The 13,997-nt window shown below is 50.8% G+C and overlaps 1 protein-coding gene across 2 annotated transcripts in view; it reads right to left on the bottom strand.

Moving 5' to 3' along the window:
* The window catches only part of RIC8A (RIC8 guanine nucleotide exchange factor A), a 48,020-nt gene that overhangs the window by 7,484 nt on the left and 26,539 nt on the right, over positions 1 to 13,997 (bottom strand). For both annotated transcript variants that reach the window (XM_030201196.1, XM_030201195.1), the window contains exons 8-9: positions 975 to 1,119; positions 112 to 256 (exon numbers count right to left, since the gene is read on the bottom strand). In XM_030201196.1, the coding sequence (XP_030057056.1) occupies positions 112 to 256; positions 975 to 1,119 (290 nt within the window). The remainder of the gene's footprint in view (positions 1 to 111; positions 257 to 974; positions 1,120 to 13,997) is intronic.

Here is a 13,997-nt window from a genome sequence, read left to right as displayed (position 1 = left end):
GAAAACTGTTTTTACACTGAAGGTGACTACCTGTGCTGTAAAGTTGTTGATGTCCTGTATAAAATGAAGCAGTGTAAACATTGCTTCACATGGAAAGGAGAGGTCTCTTACTTTGGTTTTGCTTCCTTGTATTCCTCTGTATCTGTGTCTTCATCTTCTGAGTAGTCTCCCTCTGCCTGTCCTCCTGCCATCAGGCCACGGGCTGCAAGGAGGCCAGCTGCATTCCCGTAACCCGTGTATTTCACAAACCGTGACACTAGTGTAGAGTAAGAAGTACAATGTCATCACTTTACACTCTCAGGCCATGAATTCCCTTTAGCCCTCATACTAAGACCAAATGGAAGCTCCGAGAAAGAGCAGGTGGAGGACAGAATACGTGATCTGCTTTAAAGGGGAAATTAAGCTCTTGCCATACTTAGGAATATAATCCAGATACTGGCAATTAGCCATCCATCTAATCTCACTTTTACTTTCACCAATGGTAACTGGCCTGTCTTTCTTGTAAACTCACACTGATTGTTTCTAGCTGACATCATTCAAGAAGATTCCAGATTATTATTGGATATGGCCTAATCATTTTCCTGGACTCTGACAATCTATAATAGATGTCATCAATTAGGCACTAAAACAGGCGACATCCCTCTAGAAGGCTTTCCAAAACACTGTGGGATTGTATTTGTATTTATTGAGGATCATGAAGACAGGTGCTTTACTATTCTCATCCATAATCCCAGATATGGAGAAATTAGGTCTTACCTGCTAATTTTCTTTCCTTTAGACCCTCTAGATTGGTCAAGAGCATCTTGACCAGTCTGGAGGCTGCAAAAGAAGGAAAAAAAATTTCTTTCCTTTAGGCCATCCAGACTGGTCAAGATGATCTTGACCGGTGTGGAAGCTACTAAGGAACCTCATTACACCTACAGAGTCTTGAACACTGCCATACTCATTACACCTGCAGAGCCTCAGATACACACCACTCTCCTTGCACAACACAAAGAGGAACTCTGCAGCACAATGTTTCACATCTGTGTCAAGATGAGTCATGAGACGAACCAGCTTGTTTCTCATCGAGTTCCCCACCTCTGGACGATTCTTCACATCTCGCAGTGGAGGCAGCACCTGGAGTCCCCCAGTTGGGAAAAAGAGAGAGGTTAACAAATATACACAGGCAACTAATTATCCCCAGTACACTAAAATGTAGCTGGTTTAAAAGGGCTGAAAGTTCAGTGTGGGCCACCTGAACAAATATGATAGCAGAGATGATGTGAACAAGCTCAGGAGCAGTAAAGAGCAAGAATCCAAACTATATTGAGAGGAAAGGTGCCACTTAACTTTCTTTCCGAGAAATTCTGAGAGAAGAGGACATTTCTGTGGGTAAGTGACATGGGAAAATTAGGTTCTTACCTTGATAATTTTCTTTCCTTTATTCACAGCAGATGAATCCATTAACTGATGGGTTGTATCCGCCTACCAGCAGGTGGAGATAGAGAACACTGAAAGCACATGGTGTTCCAGGACGCCCAACCCCCTCTGCCTTCAGTATATGAAATTTCCAAAGCAGAGTGAATAAAAATGGCAATATAACATAAACTTTCCTCACGGAGAACAAACGCCCCAGAACCGGGGCAATAACCAAACAAAGGAGGGACGTTATTAACCGCCTGCAATAAAAACAGCATGTAGAAACTCTGATAGCTTGTCTTCAAGTACTCCTGATGAGGCACAATGTCTGTATGCAACATCTGTACAAAAACTAGTCAGTCAGATCATGGATTCATCTGCTGTGACTAAAGGAAAGAACCTAATTTTCCCTTCCTTGTCATCAACAGCAGATGAATCCATTAACTGATGGGATGTACCAAAGCACTCCCTAAGTTGGATGGGAACAGGCAACTCTGCATGCAAACACTTGTGCTCCAAAATGCGCATCCTGCTGCGCTGCCACATCCAGCCTGTAATGCCGCACGAAAAAGAGCTGAGAAGCCCAGGTAGCCGCACGACAGATCTCCTGAAGAGAAAAAACACCCGTTTCAGCCCACGAAGAGGACATTGCCCTCATAGAGTGCGCTTTAAATGCTTCACGCTGCGACCGCCCTGAAAGCAGATAAGCCAAAAAAATGAGTTCCTTAAGCCATCGGGCTATAGTGGCCTTAGACGCCGGAAACCCCCGTTGGGGACCTGCCAACAGAACAAATAAATCAGAATTCCTAAACTCATTTGACATCTGCAGATACTGCCACAGAGCCCTGCGGACATCCAAAAGGTGCAATTGAGTCCGGAAACTCCTCCTTAGAGAAGGAATGAAGAAAGATGGGCTGGTAGCGGTGAAAAGCTGAAACCACCTTGGGCAAAAAAGAAGGCACCGTACGAACAGTTACCCCAGATTTCGAGAACTGCAGAAAAGGATCCTGACAGGAAAGAGCCTGAAGCTCAGACTCTTCTAGCCGACGTCATTGCCACTAAAAAAAAAAAAAAAACTGTCTTGAGAGTCACATCCTTCTCAGAAGCCCGTCTAAGAGGCTCAAATGGAGATCGCTGAAGCGCCTTCAACATGAACCCCAGGTTCCAAGCCGGACAAGGCGACCGCAAAGGAGGACGGAGACAAAGCGCCCCTCTGAGAAAACGGAGAATATCCGGATGAGCAGCAAGGGACAATCCGGAGACTTTCCCCCGGAAGCAGGCCAACGCTGCCACTTGAACTCGAAGGAAATTGTAGGCCAGGCCCTTTTGTAGCCCATCCTGCAAAATGTCCAGCAAGGGCGAGACTGTTGCCAGAATCGGCAAGATAGACTTTGGCGTACACCATGCCTCAAAAGTGTGCCAGATCCGAGCATAAGTCGCAGAGGTAGACCACATGCGAGCCTGCAAGAGCGTGGCAATAACCTTATTAGAATAGCCTTTGTCCCTTAATTGCGCCCTCTCAAGAGCCAGGCCGTAAGACCAAAGCGGCAAGGATCTTCCATATTCACCGGACCCTGAACTAACAGGTTCGGAACCCGAGGCAAAGGAAGAGGCGTGTCCACCAGCATCCGCCAAGATCTGCGTACCACGGACGCCTTGGCCAATCCGGGGCGATGAGAATCACTAATCCTCGGTGCAGGCAAATCCGAAGTAGAACTCACCTTATCAAGGGCCAAGGACGGAACACATACAGGAGGCCCAAGGGCCAAGGTTGAGCCAGAGCATCCAACCCCGCCGAGCGAGGATATCTCCCTTCTGCTGAAAAAGAGAGGGACTTTGGCGTTTACGCTTGACGCCATGAGATCCAAGCCTGGAGTCCCCCATTTGGCACAAATCTGAAGAAAAGCTTTGTCTGCCAGTTCCCATTCCGCCGGCTCGATTTGATGTCTGCTGAGGAAATCGGCTTGCACATTGCTCTGACTGGCTATGTGAGCTGTGGACAGCAGCTCTAGGTGGCGCTCGGCCCAGTCGCAGATCTGAGACGCCTCCGCAACCAGGGCCCTGCACTGAGTACCGCCCTGGCGATTGATGTAGGCCACTGCTGTCGTATTGTCTGACAGAACTCGGACAGGAAGACCCTTCAGCGTCCTGTGGAAGGCCAGAAGAGCCTGAAATATCGATCTCCGTTCCAAGCGATTGATGGACCATCCCGCTTCCGTGGTGGACCAGAGACCCTGAGCATAGCGTCCCCGGCAATGAGCTCCCCAGCCCGAAAGGCTGGCATCCGTTATCACCAGACACCAAAAAGGAAGAGCCAGTGGCATACCCTGCCGCAGCCTGCTGTCGGAAAGCCACCAATCCATACTACGCTGTGCCGCAGGAAGGCACCGTAGTCTGTGAGCTCTTGCCCAGGGAACCACCTCTATGGTGGCCGTCATCGATCCCAGGAGCTGAACAAAGTCCCAAGCTTGAGGGCGAGGCATCCGCAGGAGCAGGCAGACCTGATTCTGAAGCTTGAGCTGCCTGCTATCAGGAAGAAAAATGAACCCCGAAGCCGTGTCGAACCGGACCCCCAAATACTCAACAGAGGGGGTCAGGTGACTTTTGGGCATATTGACTACCCAGCCCAGAGTCTGAAGAAATGTAACAACTCTGGCTGTGGCAAGTCGACTCTCATCTGCCGAATCCGCTCTGATGAGCCAGTCGTTGACATAAGGGTGAATTCTGATACCCTCTCGCCTGAGAAAAGCAGCCACTACCACCATGACTTTGGAAAAAGTCCGGGGGGCAGTCGCCAGGCCGAAAGGCAAGGCGCGAAACTGGAAATGTTGGCTCAATACCACAAACCGGAGAAACCGCTGATGTAGCGGCCAGATTGGAATATGCAAGTACGCTTCCTTGAGGTCCAGAGACATGAAAAACTCTCCTGGCTGTACCGCCGCAATGATGGAGTGCAGGGTTTCCATGCAGAAGTGTCGCATTCCTAAGGCCTCATTGACTCTGCAAGTCGAGGATAGGTCTGAACAACCCGCCTTTTCAAGGCACCACAAAATAGATGGGAGTAGCAACCGCAGCCGTGTTCGGTGGGAGGAACCGGAACCACTGCTCCGAGTTTCAGCAACACCTGCAAGTTCTTGTATACTGCCACCCACTTGACGGCAGTGCCGCATCGGGACTCCAAAACGAGTCTACTACTGGGACGGCAAATTCTAGCCGGTAACCTTCTCTGATCAGGTCTAGGACCCACTGATCCGAAGTAATCTTGGTCCACTCCTCGAAAAAGAGGGAGAGACGACCCCCTACTGCGGGAACTGATGAGTGGACCGGTGCCCCATCATTGTGGAGGATGCCACTGAACTCCTGGACGTTGCCCGGACACCACCGCGCGTTTGTCCGAACGAAAGGAGTTCCTCTGCTGGAAACGGGTACATTGACCAAACCCCACAGAGCACCCCGGGCGATACCTGCGAGCTTCGCGAAAACGTGGCCCGGAAGAGGAGGGAAAAGAAGGACTTTTGGAAGAAGGCCTCGGCCTATCCTCAGGCAACCGTTGGGACTTAGAGTCCCCTAGGTCCTTAACAATCTTCTCCAAATCCTCCCCAAATAAAAGAAGGTCCCGAAAGGGTAACCTCATCAGCCCTTTAGAGGCCATGTCAGCCGCCCAATGCCGGAGCCAAAGAAGGCGGCGGGCAGCAACCGCCACAGACATCTGCTTAGCCGAAGCTCTGACCAGATCATAAAGGGCATCAGCCAAAAAAGACAGGGCAGACTCCATACGTGGGCCAACTTCAGCAAGGGAACCTGCTCCATCGGCGGGCTGCTCAACCGCCTGCTGCAACCAGGAAAGGCAGGCCCGGGCTGCATAGGAACTGCAAATAGCCGCCCCTAAGGAAAGGCCCGAGATATCAAAGGAACGCTTGAGCATGAATTCCAGCCGCCGGTCCTGCATATCTTTCACAGCGACCCCTCCCTTCACCGGGAGAGTAGTCTTTTTAGTCACAGCCGTGACTAAAGCATCCACTTTAGGCATCCCAAAGAGGGTCAACTGACTTTCCCTCAGTGACACATAGCCTTCAAGGGACCCTCAGTGCTAGATATCCTAGGATTAATAGAAGATGCAGCGCCCTCATCAGGATCTTCAATACAAAGGGCCTGTAAGGCATCAGAAATGAGAGCTGGTAGCTCGTCGCGGTGGAAAATCCGAACTGCTTTAGGGTCATCCAACTCCTGTGGCAAGCAGCCATCCTCATCTGGATCATCAGTCCGTGAGGGCCTGTCAGACCCCCGACTCCCCAAAACTAGACCAAGGGGGAGAACAGAGTGGAGTCCCTCTCAGACGGGGTATTCACTCGTCTACGCTTAGCGTCAGCCAAAAGCTCGGGGGAAGAAATAAAGTCTCCAGCAGACGCTGGGCTATAAAGAACCGGAGGCAACCCAAACCAACAGGAATTGTCAGGAGCCTCAGGCAGTGCTCTTTTTAACATAAAAGCCTTATGCATCAGCAGCACAAATTCAGGAGAGAAAAACTAACCCTGTACATCCGCCCCCACACTGGGGGAAGCAGAGGCAAAAGCTCCTCTAGAAACCTCGAAACGAGGCGACCCCCTGCACTCAGACCCCTCCGCAACTGCGGGGGTAGAGTCATGCAGTGCCTCCAAGATGGCGACCGCTTCCAACTCCGGCGGGCGGGAAGAATCACCACCTGCCATGCTTGTGCCAGCATTAGCATCTAGGCAGCATGTGCTGCAAAGCCCCGCTGCTGATCTGTGTTTCCCACAGTGGGAGCAGCACTTAACCCCTTCAGCAACTATCAAATACAGAAAACAAAATGGCACCTTCGCGCCAAAACTTACCCCGCAAAGAGCGCTGTCAGCGGGAACCTCCCCAGAGGAGCTGGGCACCACTCTCACCTCAGGAGACCGAGTCAAACGAGCTGCAGTCAAGCTGCACCGAACCAGGAGCTCAGGAGAAAGCCTCTCTCCGTTTTTTGTTTCTTTTTTTTTTTACTGTGAGGAAAGTTAGAGGCAGGCAGCCACAGAGGAACTCCAGGAGGAGGGGGAATGGGGTAAGGCAGGGACAGGGAAAACCAAGTATGCCTTTAAAGTGGGCACCACCAGCCACAACACCCCCTGCTCTACAGGCAAAGCACAGGAGCCACCCCAGACAGAAATCCAGGAACTGAGAAGCGATGTCCACACCTGCTGGGAGACAGAGATATACTGAAGGCAGAGGGGGTTGGGCGCAGGGTTGCCAGGTGGAAAATATTTTTCCAGCCTAAAGGAGCCCAAAATCCAGCCCAAAACCCGCCCAAACTCAAACCCCGCCCCTGACACCCCCGCCCCCGCCATCATCGGCCCCGCCTTCCCCGTCACTAACCCCGCCTTCCCCGTCACTAACCCCGCCTCCCACGTCACTAACCCCGCCTCCCACGTCACTAACCCCGCCCAAAAATGTCACTAACCCCGCCCACCGCGGCCGAAAAAGCCACCTAAAAAAACCGCCCGAAGCACAAAAACCAGCCCAAAAAACCGCAACCCGCCGCGGGCGAAAATTTCCCGCGGCGGGTCGCGGAAAACCGCCCAATTGGGCGGTAAAACCGCCCACCTGGCAACACTGGTTGGGCGTCCTGGAGCACCATGTGCTTTCAGTGTTCTCTAACGCCACCTGCTGGTAGGCGGATACAACCCATCAGTTAATGGATTTCTCTGCTGTTGATGACAAGGAATATTTTATTCTGTGCTTGGTAACGTGGGTTTAAAAGAGAAATTGTAGGATATTTATAAACAATCAGAATTTAAATTAAAAAAAAACAAACAACCAAAAAAAAAAAAAGCTAACTTTATTAGTTAGTCTCCATACCCTTTTCCCCATGGTTTCTACCACAGCATTAACAGATAGTCTCTAGAAGGCACATCAGGGCCTAGTTCAGCCCTCATTCCCACCCACCCCTAGCTCGGCACATCAAGGCTTAGTTCAGCCCTCATTCCCACCCACCCCTAGCTCAACTCTTTATTTATAGTACAGAATGACACGGGGACAAACCCACCCCGTCCCCATGGGTTCTGTCTCCATCCCTGCCCCATCCCCGCAGGCCCTCTCTCTGTCCCCGCCCCATCCCCGCTCCTTCCCCATGGGCTGTCCTTATCTGCAGAAACCTAGAACAATTATGATTTTATATTTAAATCTTTTTATTAAAGTATAAAAAGGAACAATAACTATGCAGCTATTCTGTATAAATTACAAACAGAAAACAGTAGTGAGCAGCTATAATAACCCTCCTCACCACCACTCTCTACCCTTCCAACCCCAACAATAGCTGATTTCTACTACCCCAAGGAACGCTAATCCACCCTGTTAAAATGTCCAGGGATACAAAATACAACCCATTCTATATGCCCTAGAGGGGGGGAAATATGCCCTATGAAGCACTGTCTAGCTTGCCTGTCTTCCACAATCTTTCCTTCAATAAAAGATGTCTTCTTAGAAGACGTGCTGCTAGCAGAATGTACAGCATCCCCCATGCAAATTTTGCTAGATGTGGCCAGCATGTTTGCTTGTTTTTCCAAAACATCAAAATATCGTTGTCTGCATCACTCAAACATAAAATGAAGATACATACCTGTAGCAGGTATTCTCAGAGGACAGCAGGCTTGACATCATCACGCATGGGTCGTCTGCGACAGAAGTCTAAACAAAAACTTTCAAAAGTTTACAAGCGGCGTGGCGTGCATGGGAACAACGCACCGCGCATGCACGAGTGACTTCCCGCCCGCGCGCTTCCCTCAGTTATAGGAAAAAAGCAAACGAGAAGAAGAACAAATCCAGAGGGGAGGAGGGTGGGTTGTGATGATGTCCAGCCTGCTGTCCTTGGAGAATACCTGCTACAGGTATGGATCTTCATTTTCTCTGAGGACAATCAGGCTGGACATCATCACGCATGGGGTATCCCTAGCACCCAGGCTCACTCAAAACAATGAACATAGGTCAATTGGGCCTCACAATGGCGAGGACATAACTGAGATTGACCTGAAAGGAAACACAACTAAGCGAGAGTGCAGCCTGGAACAAAACAGAAAAGGGCCTAGGAGGGTGGAGTTGGATTCTAAACCCCGAACAGATTCTGAAGCACCGACTGCCCAAACCGACTGTCGCATCGGGTATCCTGCTGAAGGCAGTAGTGAGATGTGAATGTGTGGACTGAAGACCACGTTGCAGCCTTGCAAATTTCTTCAATGGAGACTGACTAAGTGAGCCACTGACGCCGCCATGGCTCTAACATTGTGAGCCGTGACATGGCCCTCCAAAGTCAGCCCAGCTTGGGCATAAGTGAAGGAAATGCAATCTGCTAGCAAATTGGAGATGGTGCGTTTTCCGATGGCAACTCCCATCCTGTTGGGGTCAAAAGAAACAAACAGCTGGGCGGACTGTCGATAGGGCTTTGTCCGCTCCACGTAAAAGGCCAATGCTCTCTTACAGTCCAAGGTGTGCAACTTGTCCTCACCAGGGCGGGTGTATGGATGGGGAAAAAATGTTGGCAAGACAATTGACTGGTTCAAATGGAACTCCGACATCACCTTCGGCAAGAACTTAGGATGAGTGCGGAGGACTACTCTGTTATGATGAAATTTAATATAAGGAGCATGAACTACCAGGGCTTGGAGCTCACTGACTCTACGAGCTGAGGTAACAGCCACCAAGAAAATGACCTTCCAGGTCAAGTACTTCAGATGGCAGGAATTCAGTGGCTCAAAAGGAGGTTTCATCAGCTGGGTGAGAACAACATTGAGATCCCATGACACTGGTGGAGGTTTGACAGGGGGCTTTGACAAAAGCAAACCTCTCATGAAGCGAACAACTAAGGGCTGTCCAGAGATAGGCTGACCTTCTACACGTTGATAAGCACTGATTGCACTAAGAATAACTCTTACTGAGTTAATCTTAAGACCAGACTCTGATAAGTGTAGAAGGTATTCAATCAGGGTCAATGTAGGACAAGAAAAAGGATCTATGGCCTTGCTGTCACACTAGACAGCAAACCTCCTCCATTTAAATGAATAACTCTTTTTCGTGGAATCTTTCCTGGAAGCAAGCAAGATTCGGGAGACACCCTCTGAAAGGCCTAAAGAGGCAACTTCTAGGTTCTCAACATCCAGGCCGTGAGAGCCAGAGACTGGAGGTTGGGATGTAGAAGTGACCCCTCGTTCTGGGTGATGAGGGTCGGAAAACACTCCAATCTCCACGGTTCTTCGGAGGATAACTCCAGAAGAAGAGGAAACCAGATCTGACCGGGCCAAAAAGGTGCTATCAGAATCATGGTTCCGCGGTCTTGCCTGAGTTTCAGCAGAGTCTTCCCTACTGAAGGTATGGGAGAATACACATACAGAAGGCCTGTCCCCCAATGTAGGAGAAAGGCATCTGACACTAGTCTGTCGTGGGCCTGAAGCCTGGCGCAGAATTGAGGGACCTTGTGATTGGTCTGAGTGGCAAAAAGATCCACAGAGGGGGTGCACCATGCTCGGAAGATCTTGCGGATAACGTCCATGTTCAGTGACCACTCATGAGGTTGCATTATACTGCTCAACCTGTCGGCCAGACTGTTGTTTACGCCTGCCAGATACGTGGCTTGGAGAAACATGCCGTGCTGAAGCGCCCAAAGCCACATCCTGACGGCTTCCTGACACAGAGGGCGAGATCCGGTGCCCCCCTGCTTGTTGGTGTAATACATCGCAACCTGATTGTCTGTCTGAATTAGGATAATATGATTTAACAGCCGGTCTCTGAAAGTCTTTAGAGCATTCCAGATTGCTCGTAATTCCAGGAGGTTGATCTGAAGACTTGTTTCCTGAAAAAACCAAACTCCTTGAGTACGAAGCCCATCTACATGAGTTCCCCACCCAAGGAGGGATGCATCCGTAGTCAGCACTTTTTGTGGCTCAGGAATTTGGAATGGACGTCCCAAGGTCAGATTGGAGCGAGTGGTCCATCACTGTAGGGAATTGCAAAAATCGGTGGAAAGATGGATGACATCCTCTAGATCCCCTGTAGCCTAACACCACTGGGAAGCTAGAGTCCATTGAGCTGATCTCATATGTAGACGTGCCATGGGAGTCACATGAACTGTGGAGGCCATGTGGCCCAGAAGCCTCAACATCTGCCGAGCTGTGATCTGTTGAGATGTTCGAGCTGAGGACACTATGGCCTGAAGATTGCCCTTGCCTGGGGAAGATAAGTTCCGTGTGTTCAACAGAGCTCCTATGAATTCCAACTTCTGTACTGGAATCAGGTGGGACTTGGGATAATTTATGACAAACCCCAGCAGCTCGAGCTGTTGAATAGTAATCTGCATGGATCGTAGAACTCCTGCCTTCGAGGTGTTCTTCACCAGCCAATCGTCGAGATAAGGGAACACATGCACTCCCAATCTGCGTAGCGATGCTGCGACGACTGCCAAGCACTTTGTAAAGACCCTGGGCGCAGATGCTAGACCAAAAGGTAGTACACAGTACTGAAAGTGCTGAGTTCCCAGTCGAAATTGGAGGTACTTCCTGTGACTTGGGAGCACCGAGATGTGAGTATAGGCGTCCTTTAAGTCCAGAAAGAATAGCCAATCGTTTTCCTGAATCATGGGAAGAAGGGTGCCCAGGGAAACCATCCTGAACTTTTCTCGGGCTAGGAATTTGTTTAGGGCCCTTAGGTCTAGGATGGGACGCATCCCCCCTGTTTTCTTTTGCACAAGGAAGTACCTGGAATAGAATCCCAGCCCTTCTTCCCCTGGTGGTACGGGTTCAACCGCATTGGCCTTTAGAAGGGCGGAGAGTTCCTCTGCAAGTACCTGCTTGTGCTGGGAGCTGAAGGATTGAGCTCCTGGTGGGCAATTTGGAGGTTTGGATACCAGAATGAGAGCGTATCCTAACCGGACTATTTGAAGAACCCACCTGTCGGAGGTTATAAGAGGCCACCTTTGGTGAAAAAATATCAACCTCCCCCTAACAGGTAGATCGTCCGGCACAGACACTTTTACCGCGGCTATGCTGCTCTGGAGCCAGTCAAAAATCCGTCCCTTGCTTTTGCTGGGGAGCTGGAGGGGCCTTAGGCGCACGTCGCTGACGAGAGCGAGCCCGCTGGGAGAGAGCTTGGACAGGCTGTCGAGAGGTAGGAGTGTACCTACGCCCATTATAGGAATAGGGAGCACTCCTCCCTCAAAAAAACCTCCTAGTGGAGGAGGTAGTAGCAGAAGGCGTCCGGCGGGAGAGAGAATCCATTGCATCATGATGCTTCTTGAGGGTATCGACCATATCCTCAACCTTCTCTCCAAAAAGATTATCCCCCCCCGGGCTAGGAACATCTGCCATTCGCTGCTGGGTCTTCTGATCCAGGTCCGAGACACACAACCATGAGAGTCTGCGCATCACAATACCTTGAGCAGCTACTCGGGATGCGGCATCAAAAGAGTTGTAAGCCCCCCTGGCCAGGAATTTGCGACACGCCTTCTGCTGCCTGACTACCTGGTGAAAAGGTTCAGCAAGCTCCGGAGGGAGAGCTTCAACTAAACTGGACAGTTGCCTCACCGAGTTCCGTAAGTGAATGCTCGTGTACAGCTCGTATGTTTGGATCTTGGCGGCGAGCATTCCAGCCTGATATGTACGCCTCCCAAAAGAATCCAAGGTCCTAGACTCTCTGCCCGGGGGCGCTGAGGCATAGTCTCTAGTACTCTTGGCTCTTCTGAGAGCAGAGTCCACCACCATAGAATCGTGAGGAAGTTGGGCCTTCACCATGACAGGCTCACCATGGACTCTGTACTGGGACTCGGACTTCTTGTTGACAACGGAATTAGAGAGAGGGCAAGACCATCACTTCCCTGAGTGTATTATGCAGGGGGGCCGTTGCAACCTCTGCAGGTGGAGAAGGATAATCCAGGACCTCGAGCATCTCAGCCCTGGGCTCATCCACAACCTCCATGGGAAATGGAATGTCCTTAGACATTTCCCGCATAAAAGATGAAAAAGTAAGACTCTCAGGTGGAGACTGTCTGACTTCAATAGGTGGAGTAGGATCAGAAGGAAGCCCACAAGATTCTTCTTCCGAAAAATACCTGGGGTCTTCCTCCTCTCCCCATGAACGCTCCTCTTCAGTATCGGACAGAAGCTCTCGAAGAGCAGCCCGAATCAGAGCCTGTCTCGACTTTGAGGATCGATGTCCTCGTGGGGGATGTCGAGAAGTCGACCCCTGCCTGGACTGTGGCAAAGCTTCCTCCACTGACGTCGAGGGAGAGTTGACCCCGGTGGCAACCGGCTCTGGTACCGCAAGCGGTACCGAGGGCAGGGACCTCCTCACAGGAGATGGGCCAGACACCGTCTCAGCAATAGGAACGGGAGGCGCAAGCACCTCCGGTATCGAAGCAGATGGACGGAGCAGTCCTTCCAGAATTTCTGGAAGAATGGCTCAGAGACGCTCATCAAGCCCTGCCATCAAAAAAGGCTGGGGGGCCGGTGCAGGAGTCAGTGCCAGAATCGGAGGGGACTCGAGAGCCGATACCAGGCTGCCAGACGCCCGATGCATCAGCACCTCCTGAATGGAGGGTGAGCGGTCCTCCCAGCGCAGACGCTTCTCGGGTGCTGACTGCCTCGGCTCCCCGGAGCTCTCGGTACCGTGTCTGGAAGGAGATCGATGGCGATGCTTCTTAGCCTTCGCCTGACGCCCATCATCGACACTCCTCGGTACCGATGAGGACGTGGAATCCTCACGCCTCCTCGGGGCCAGGTCCGACTCAGGTCGGTCCCGGGGGGCCTGCATAGCAGTAGGCCTCGAGACGGGTGGAGACCCGCTCAATGCCTCGCTGCTCCTAGCTCAAAGTGGTCTCTCGGTGCTGCTTCCCTCGACGTCGACCTCGGTACCGATGTTGATGCAGACGTCGAAGGACCAGACCGATCTGGAAAAAGCTTCTCACGCTGAGCCTCTCGAGCCACCTGGGTCCTTTTCTTCACCAATTTACACAGCTTGCAAGCAGCTAGAAGATGATCGGGCCAGAGGCACTGGAGACAACACGCGTGAGGGTCGGTACACGAAATGGTCCGGTTGCAGCGAGTACAGTGTTTGAAGCCACTGGGAGTCCTCGATGACATGGGCAGGAAAATAGTGTCCACGAAATCAAAGGACTCAATTGTGCCAGATAAAAAGGGAAAAAAAGACACGGCCGCAACGAAAAGAAAGGAAACTTGAAAAAAATGAGGAAAACTAAAAAAAAATTAAGGAAAAGAATTCTTTTTTTTTTTTTTTTCCGAAGAACTAAAGTAAAGATAATTTGAAAAGGGGCGCGATAAACGCGGAAAAAAACACGATCTCCTGGGCAAAAGAAGAAGCAGAGAAAAAATAAACACTACCCCTTTGCAGCATGGAGAAAAAGAAACTGAGGGAAGCGTGCGGGCGTCAAGTCACTCGCGCATGCGCGGTGCGTTGTCCCCATGTGCGCCACGCCACTTCTAGAACTTTTGAAAGTTTTTGTATTGACTTCCGGTCTCCTGGGCCGTCGCGGACGACGACCCATGCGTGATGACATCCAGCCTGTCGTCGGAGAAATAACAGTCCAGTTCATTAAC

Source organism: Microcaecilia unicolor, chromosome 4, assembly GCF_901765095.1.
Source record: "Microcaecilia unicolor chromosome 4, aMicUni1.1, whole genome shotgun sequence".
Lineage (NCBI taxonomy): Eukaryota > Metazoa > Chordata > Amphibia > Gymnophiona > Siphonopidae > Microcaecilia > Microcaecilia unicolor.
Note: the sequence above shows the minus strand (reverse complement) of the source record. Positions and strands in the feature narration are given on the sequence as shown.